Below are 9,104 nucleotides of genomic sequence, written 5' to 3'. Positions count from 1 at the left end.
CCTGACCATTACACTCTCAACCCTCAAAGTCAAGAACAAGAAAACAAGAATGAATACTAAAATCCCCGTATCAATTTGAAACGGTGCGAATGGCAGATTGAAGCAATTGCATCTCTCAATACAATTTTATGCGAACTAAAAACCCAAACACAACCACCCAAAATCAATACCACAATCCACTCGACTTTACCCAAAAATTTACAAACAAAAAAACTACAAAATAATTAAAATAACAATCAGAGAATCGAACCTGGTTTCGAGAATCTTGCGGGTTAGAGGAGATCAAAATGGCGATCAATTCAACCTCTATACGACTTCATCCTCTATTAAATGAACATGCATCAACCTAGCTCTTGTTATCCTCAAACGAAACCGAACCCAACTTCCATTCCCCTGATTCAAACGAAACCAATGAGAAACACAAGATCGAGTTGTAACATCAAGAATTGGGTTTTACATGCTCTGTTCGATTGAAATCTAATAACCAAAATGGATTCTCTCTCTCGTCTCTCCGTGCAAACTCGAATGCCGTTCTTTGCTTCTCTGTATCTTTAGTCATCTTCTTCTTCTTACTCGCCAACCCTATTTTTTATTTTATTTATTAGGTTGAAAATGATCGGGTAAACAAGTATTCAATTCAGAATATTTACAACCATCAGATATATTAACGATCCAACGGTTACAAATATTCATAAAAATCACAGTATGACATACCCACCAGTACTGTAGAATTTTCCCATTTTAACTCCTTAGTTTTGGATGTTAATGAGTTTTTTTAATATTTGAAATTAGCCAAAAAAATTTACAAATTCCTTTTTCAAGTACATCCCAAATAAACTAAAGCAGCAAAGGATCCCAAACGACATTCTGCAAAAATAATATAAGCACAAAATCCTAAAAAAAACTACTATTAGTACATGTATATATCTATGATTTTAAAGCTATGAATCGACTCACCGTGTATATTGAATGATAATCCTGAATCAGAAAGAACACCAAGTACAACTTTAAAGTGGTGCCTTAGTTTTTTGCTTCATGGCTTGATTTCAATGATCATTGGCCTTAATAAGTGAAAGTCAGATCGCCGTGCCGAAAACATTTAAAATTTCTATCCAAGGTCATGATGGAACAAATTGCTTTTGTTCTTAAACTGGTTCACATAGAAATTCAGAAAGATGATATGCAAATCACACAACTAATATCAACTAATTAATTACTAATTAATTCAGAAAGGTTACTGATATCCTAGTCTAGGAGAACCTGCAAACTAAGATAAATAATTTTATCAACCTTCAAGACCGCTGAGAATCTCATAGCATATGGATTTATGGAAAAGCATTCAGTTTGAGATTAGTGCATATGTTACTCCTTTTAACTATTCCAAGTGATTGAAACATATTCTTTCTTGTTCAAATTCAAAAACAGCTGATGAAACTATGACCCATTATGTGGAATGCATCACTTCAGTTCAACAAGAAGGGCACAGTCGCACCTGGACATTTCCCATTATTGTGTTTTCTAAGTGAACACAATAACAGCACAACTTAACATATGCTCATTTCTGAAGGTTAAAAGGAAAACCAGCACAAGTACTTGAGCAAACATTACAAGTATCCGAAAGATCAGGTTATACATGAATATGGTAGCCTAAATTACTCCATGCACAAGTATTGAGCAACTAAAGTTAAGAAATTCATAGTAATGGTCATATTATCTGTGCAAACATCATAGAGGAGAAAGCTGAGCAATGAGAGCAAAAGTCCTGTCAACAATCAATGACACACCCCTGCAATCATCCCAATTTCATCTACGTCGCAAACCGAGATATATAACAGCCAGAATATATCCATCCCGTTTAGAAGAATCCAGTTAAATCTAATGAAAATTTTTAGGGAAACTTTTGATAATAGTACATGAAGTATGGACCACTGAGAATTATGGTGATTTTACTTCCGATAATACCACAATAGTGTGTGAAGTTAAAAGCACGAACCAACTTATGTACACACCGGCAATTACTCCGTTAATTTGTGTGATTTCTGTCAAAATTGTGAGGGCAAATCTGTCATCTTAGTATATCAGTCATCTTCTTCGCTGAAACCAGCAAACCCAGGTCTTCTTACCTCGTCTGGGCACACCATAACTGCTCACCGCTCTCTGCCGGCCAACTCGACTGGCTAACCATCAACACCGGCGGGCACCTAGCAACTGTGAACATCCAGAAACCGATTGGGCATGATCGGTGGATAAATGAGTCTTTAGATTATTGACAATATTCTCGCCTTCTCGGGTGAGGGTGAGACCTCGATTGTCCATCTTATAGCTTTCATACCAATTACCAAGTCTTGTACTCTCAATATCATCAGATTATTAAATACAAATAGAAAGAAAGAAATAAGATACATACAAAACCCAAACTAAACTAGGTTATGATGAATTACAAGTAAAGGGTATTGAATATAATACCCAATTACAATTACCGAGTTTGTAGGCTTCATGGGACTGGAAAGCCTCCTCTGACCTCTGTTGCAATCAGATCGAGCTCTACCATGGATGCTCTAGATGTGCAGCTTAGTCTTCTTGATACACTGTTGGCTTAAGTAGTTGAGGAGTGTGAGGGACCATCTGTGAGGTGGAGAAGGGTGTTGATGATGAGTGGTTTGGGTGGACTAAAATAGAATCGAGTACAAGACCACTGGTTGCGGTTCTGGTGATTAGAGAGAAGGAGAATAGTTTTGCTCGGTGAGAGAGATCCTTTGAAGAATGTGTGAAAATACAAATTTATCCAAGAAAAAATGAGTAATTGCATAAGCGTTAACGGCGTTATAACATGTATTAAAAATGTGTCAAGTTTAACATCTCAAACAATAGAGTTAAATTTATTGCTAAATTTGTCAACATTTAGATTTAAAATAACAATTTTTGAACTTTTACTCCAGCAGTATTGTTAAATTATATACAGTACCAAAGTTTTAGTTAATTGTCTCTCAAAGATTGTTAAATTTATCAATTTTTGCTATCAATTTTTAAATTTATCAACTTTTTAAGTATACTGTTGGAGCAAAGATTCATTTAAAAATTGATAAATCTCTAATTTTTTTTAATTTATCAATGCTGCTGGAGATGCTATAATGATATTTTAGAAAATATATTCACCTTAATTCTCAATGGACAATACTTCATGTATTGTTCTTAAAATTTTCCCAAATTTTTATTCAATCTTTCATATGGGTTGCTTACAATGTGACCTTACACCATTTTTATCTTCTTTCTGCAAGTAGCACCAAAAATTTAATTATTAAGTATGGACACCTTATGAATCATGATAGTTAAGTCCAAAGACCAGAGTGAGGCAATAATGGAGCTTGATGTGTAATTTTCTGTTTTATAAGTTAACGAGATGTCCACTTAGAAAACAAGAATACATCTAATAAGATAGCTAATTCATTTCTTATTTTACAATTAAGCAGGGCCAATTGCTTTGTAGCTCAAGCATGTGTATCGATAAGATGAAAATTTTATATCCTGACAATCTCATGTGTATGGATGCAAGTGATCTATCGTCTACGTTTTAAACTACACTATGAATAATCAAAATTAGAGTCACAAACCAGTCGGTATCCGACTTAAGAGTGACAAATAGAGATTCTTAAGAGGGTCTTTCTTTAATGAAAAGCTAGGAGATGCTCCAGGACAACTTGGGTAATGAATAATTATAAACCCAGTTGGTACCTGACTTAGGCCAAATGACACACTTCAACAGTGTCAGATTATAGAGGAGACAAATGCTAGCGACTACTGTATTAGGTGCTTCAATTATAAATGCTCTCTACCACATTTCACTACTACACTACTCCACCACAACACCAATCATGGAAGGCACTGCCTGGGTTTCATACGCCGCGGCATGGCTGGGAGCTCTAGCATTCCTCCTCTTAGCCCTCCGCCTCCGTCGGCGCAAGCTCAATCTACCACCTGGGCCAAAACCCTGGCCCATCATTGGTAATCTCAACCTCATGGGTCATCTTCCCCATCGTTCACTCCATGAACTTTCCCAAAAGTACGGCCCCATCATGCAGCTCCGGTTCGGATCCTTCCCCGTTGTCGTGGGCTCCTCTGCAGAAATGGCCAAAGCCTTCCTCAAAACACATGATGTCGCAGTTGCTGACCGGCCTAAAATCGCTGCTGGCAAATACACCACTTACAACTACTCCAACATCACTTGGTCCCCTTACGGACCATATTGGCGCCAAGCACGTAAAATGTGCCTAATGGAGCTTTTCAGTGCTAAGCGCCTCGAGTCCTATGAATACATTAGAAAGGAAGAAATGAATGCATTACTTAGAGGCCTATACAAGTCCTCCAACACCAACATCCTGTTGAAAGCCCATCTTTCAGACTTGAGTCTAAATGTTATAAGCCGAATGGTGCTTGGAAAGAAGTACACAGATGAGTCCGAAAACGCGATTGTCAGGCCTGATGAGTTCAAGAAAATGCTTGATGAGCTGTTCTTGCTGACTGGAGTGTTGAACATTGGTGACTCAATACCTTGGCTCAACTTCTTGGACTTGCAAGGGTACATAAAGAGAATGAAGGCTTTGAGCAAGAAGTTTGATAGGTTTCTGGAGCATGTATTGGATGAACATATTTCAAATAGCAAGGCACCTGACTTTGTTGCAACAGATATGGTCGATGTGCTGTTGCAACTTGCTGCTGATCCTAATCTTGAAGTCAAGCTTGAAAGGCATGGGGTCAAGGCATTTAGCCAGGTATGATTAGTGATTTATGTAATAATATTAGTCAACAAGCTTTTACTAAGATTTAATTGCTGAAATAAAATGAGACATGCTGTGAAAAATTGTTAGTGACTCAAAGCCCGATAACTGAACTCCAATCTTTTGAGGTTTAGTGGTTGTCTCACATGGTATCTGAGTCTTATTAGTACAAGTTCTATACTCAAAACCTCCAATCCACACTTCCACTTCTTTCTTGGTAGAGTTCACCCATATAAAAACAGTCGTGAGTTAATTTTTGGTATTGTTTTACCATTTCTAACATCATTGAAGCTATTAGGACCTACTTGCTGGTGGAACAGAGAGCTCAGCCATGACCGTAGAATGGGGAATGTCGGAAGTCCTAAGGAAGCCAGAGATTTTTAAGAAGGCAACAGAGGAACTAGACAGGGTGATTGGAAGAGAGAGATGGGTCGAAGAGAAGGACATCGTAAACTTACCATACATTGATGCCATTGCTAAAGAAACAATGAGGTTGCACCCTGTGGCGCCCTTGTTGGTACCGAGACTAGCCCGTGAAGATTGCCAAATAGCTGGCTATGACATTACTAAGGGCACCAGAGTCATAGTAAGCATATGGGCCATAGGAAGAGACCCTAAATATTGGGACAACCCCCTAGAGTTTTCCCCTGAGAGGTTTATTGGAAAAGATATCGATGTCAAAGGCCAAGACTTTGAGCTATTGCCGTTTGGGTCAGGCAGGAGAATGTGCCCCGGCTACAGTCTTGGCCACAAGCTGATCCAGTCAAGTATTGCCAATCTCTTGCATGGATTTAACTGGAGATTTCCTGATAATATGAAGAAAGAGGATTTGAGTATGGAAGAAATTTTCGGGCTTTCAACACCCAGGAAATTTCCTCTCATTGCAGTCACCGAGCCTCGTCTTCCGGCTCATCTTTACTCAATGTGATCAAGACTTGGCACTAGGCTTTGAACTACTCCAATTCAATAAACTAGTATTGGGATTACAGCTTCTACTACAAGTTTGCTGGCCTTGTGCATTAAAGTGTTAGCATTAGTTTGTGCATTATGGCTTCATAACTAAGCCACCCGCAAGTGTTATGTGTGTGATCCAAATCCAAAAGCTATCATTGAGAGCGTATTCAACGCACCCGGGTGCGCCGCGCATCCGTCCATCTCCGCCGTCTCCGCCGTCTATTTTGAAAAAGTCAAAAGTCCGCGTCAAATGGACAGCGGAGATAGACGGGTGCACTGTATAATTTTCAGAAACGTAAATAAAACTATGATTGATACTAGTATATCTATGATTCCAAAGCTATGAATACTGATTCACTGTATATATTGAACAAGAGATTTATCATAATCTTGAATCACAAAGAACAAACTACAAAAAGCTTTGGAAAGTGGTACCTTAATTTTGCTTCATGCATACCTGGATTTCAATGATCAATGGTTCTTTAGAAGACACATCCACCCTGCAAAAAGCATTCAAATTATCTTTCTAAGGTCATGATGGAACAAATCGCTTTTGTTCTTATAATGGTTCGTGTAGGAATTCACAGAGATGATCAGAAACAAACTGAACAATGATCATGATCTTCAACTCACACTGTCACACAACTAATATCAACAAAAAGTTCAGAGCTCAGTGATGTTACCAGAGGAGCAGAGGGCATTGGAAGATCGGACAGAAAACGAAATCAACCAGAGAATGAATCTCGCCTCCATTGAAGAAAACAGTCTTCTTCAGTGCCACCCCATCATCCTCTTACATGACTTGTCACCTTTGGCGATGTCCACATGTTGGAGTTACACAGTGACACGTATAGTCAGTCGGCTAGCTGCAAGCTGTTTTTGGATTCGCCGGACCACATGCTACTGGCCAGGCCCAACTACTAAACCAGCATCGGCACTTGGGTATAAGATTATTTTTTTTCGGCACTTGGGTATAACCGTATAAGATTACGTTCGAAGGGTTAAGAGTTCAAAAACTTTTTTCCTTTTCTTAAATTACACGGTTTTTTTCAAAGATTTTCTACACTCAAACTCTAATTTGTTTCGGTTTCAAGGATCATGTCAAAACACTTTCTTGTTACTCATCGTTAAGAATTGATTGAAATTTAACTTCAATCAGTCGGATTTGAACTTGGACATGTGAATTTCACATCCTCTAGTTTTTTTTACATTTTGGTCTATGTACTAAATGGAACTAAGGAGTATATGGCACGGCGCAATAGTATTGACAAAAAAAAAAAATATAAAACCGAACAAAATACACAAACGCATCTAAAATGTAATAGTAACCAAGATGTGACTTGATGCCATAAGGCATCGCTACTCTGCATATAGAGTTAGAAGACTACATGTCACCGTCACTGGAAATATGTTCACCCAAGAGAGCTGAACCACTAATGTGGAGTTCAAAAGCAACCGATAGTGTAATATCTTCAAACGTTGGCATACAAGCTCCCAAGCAAGGAGTAAAATATCGACGATTATGAAAATTTCGATGGATATATCGAGATAATATCGAATATCGATGGAAATTTTACCAAATTTTATCTAAAAGTTGTATATTCGACCAAAAATAGACTAAATATAAAATATCAGAAAGATATGAAAATTAATATCGGTAATCGTAAAAAACGAAAATTTTGAAGAAATATCGAGGATATTTTGGAGATTTTACTCCTTGCTCCCAAGAACCATAACCTATAGAAAATAAGCAGCTGTCTCGGGTCCGAGATTTGGATTTGGGGACGACCCGGTTCAAAAGTCGGATCCAAATCATGCCCGATTCTGAAAGTAAAGCTAATGCGGCAAAATAAACATCAGCGCACCAGAACTGCTTTGGGCACCCAAGAGCAAGAGCAAGCCTAGTTGGAGATAATCAAGATGCTCAAACAACCAAAGTCTATATAAACACTCTCGCCTTCTAACTTTAAATTGCCTTCTTCATATGAAATCCTAACTTTAAGAGTACATACATCGTTAGTTGCAAACTTGCAACTTATAACTTCCTATAGGAATTTGTTTTTCCGGATGAATTGTAGTCAATATTTGCATTCTTTTTACTGTATGAAATGTACCTTTTGTATCTTCTTCTTTATTTGTCACAGTTAGCAATTTGGCAGCGTAGCTTGCCGATTGAAGTACTAATTCGGACAAATTTGGGTTTCTTTGAATGCATTAGATAAATTCACAAGTGACGCAACATAAATTTAGACCCGGACAAGCATTTTACAATAGGAGAGACTACCTCCGGCTGAAACTAACCCTAATTTCAAACTTCAGTCGGGTCTTTTGTGTAATCATCATTTTAAGTGAGAATCCAGCAAAGAAGTTGCTCTATTTCTAATTTCTACCAAGTACTACGGACTCTGTAATATGCATTTGGCAGTAAAGTCCTACAGGATTTGACTTTGAAGATCAAATGTAACCTTCTTCTCTACAAAGACACTCATTTCAACTTCTGCAATGGCGGCAGGACTCTTATCTTAATTCACTTGTACATGTTGAGTCTATTGAGACATTGTTGGCTCTTTTGGGATTGTGACATGATTGATGTGTATCAATTGCTCTCGACGAATATACCGACACAAAAATCAAAGAAATTTAACCTCGAATGGAAAGACAATCCACCATTTTAGCTCCAACAGGTAGAAGAAATCGTACCTGATGAGAAGCAATGGCATGAACTTGAATGTTAACGATGATCACCATTCCGTGATGAGCTCCATATTGAGATGCATGACATATGAGTTGGTATGTTACTTGTGTAGGAAGGAACAGCATAGTGATTAAAGTCATTAAACTGTTGATAGGTAACAAAAGTATAAAAAGTAATGGCACCAAGTAGAGTTTTGTTTTACATTTTACCTTTAGGTTAAATGTGTTGAGAATATTTTGTATTTAATAGAATAGATTCCTTGTATATTTCTTGTATATTTAGGAGATTGCTATGTATCTCTAGTTTGTAGGGATTTCTTGGTTGTACGCCAAGTTTGCTCTGTATATAAACCTATTGTATCAATACAATCAACATTCATTCTGCCATATTATTGTTTTCTATATGGTATCAGAGCCATACGCTCTTGGACCTAAAATTATCAAATTCTCTTTGAGTTCTTATCATGGCATCAATTCATTCCACCATCCACAAACTTCAAGCAATTGCTCCTCATCTTACCGCTGAACAATGTCTACAAATTATGACATTGGTTAAAAGTAAGCGTGTTTCTTCCTCAAGTTTGTTACCTGTTACTCCTCATCGCTGGATTATTGATAGCGGAGCAACCCATCACATCACTTCTTCTTCTAAACTATTGATGAATATTGATGAGAATCCTT

The 9,104-nt window shown here is 37.6% G+C and overlaps 1 protein-coding gene and 1 non-coding gene across 2 annotated transcripts in view; one reads left to right on the top strand and one right to left on the bottom strand.

Moving 5' to 3' along the window:
* Positions 1-2,726, bottom strand: part of LOC101301508 — a 3,517-nt gene extending 791 nt beyond the window's left edge. The window contains exons 1-2 of the transcript XR_184992.1: positions 2,481-2,726; positions 251-393 (exon numbers count right to left, since the gene is read on the bottom strand). This is a non-coding gene — a transcript (uncharacterized LOC101301508). The remainder of the gene's footprint in view (positions 1-250; positions 394-2,480) is intronic.
* Positions 2,727-3,872: 1,146 nt separating this feature from the next.
* On the top strand, positions 3,873-5,914 carry LOC101301219 (flavonoid 3'-monooxygenase-like). Its single transcript, XM_004303649.1, has 2 exons — positions 3,873-4,769; positions 5,074-5,914. The coding sequence occupies exons 1-2, from the start codon at positions 3,873-3,875 to the stop codon at positions 5,701-5,703; spliced, it is 1,527 nt and encodes a 508-aa protein (XP_004303697.1). The 3' UTR covers positions 5,704-5,914.
* The last annotated feature ends 3,190 nt before the right edge of the window (positions 5,915-9,104 follow it).

This window comes from Fragaria vesca, linkage group LG6 (assembly GCF_000184155.1).
Source record: "Fragaria vesca subsp. vesca linkage group LG6, FraVesHawaii_1.0, whole genome shotgun sequence".
Classification (NCBI taxonomy): domain Eukaryota; kingdom Viridiplantae; phylum Streptophyta; class Magnoliopsida; order Rosales; family Rosaceae; genus Fragaria; species Fragaria vesca.
The sequence above is the reverse complement of the archived record's forward strand: the minus strand, read 5'-3'. Positions and strand labels throughout refer to the sequence as shown.

Excerpts from the sequence above, each read along its gene's own strand:
- LOC101301219 (XM_004303649.1), top strand. The coding sequence starts at position 3,873 with ATGGAAGGCACTGCCTGGGTTTCATACGCCGCGGCATGGCTGGGAGCT. Across the intron at positions 4,770-5,073 it reads GGGTCAAGGCATTTAGCCAG|GACCTACTTGCTGGTGGAAC; the intron begins GTATGATTAGTG and ends TGAAGCTATTAG.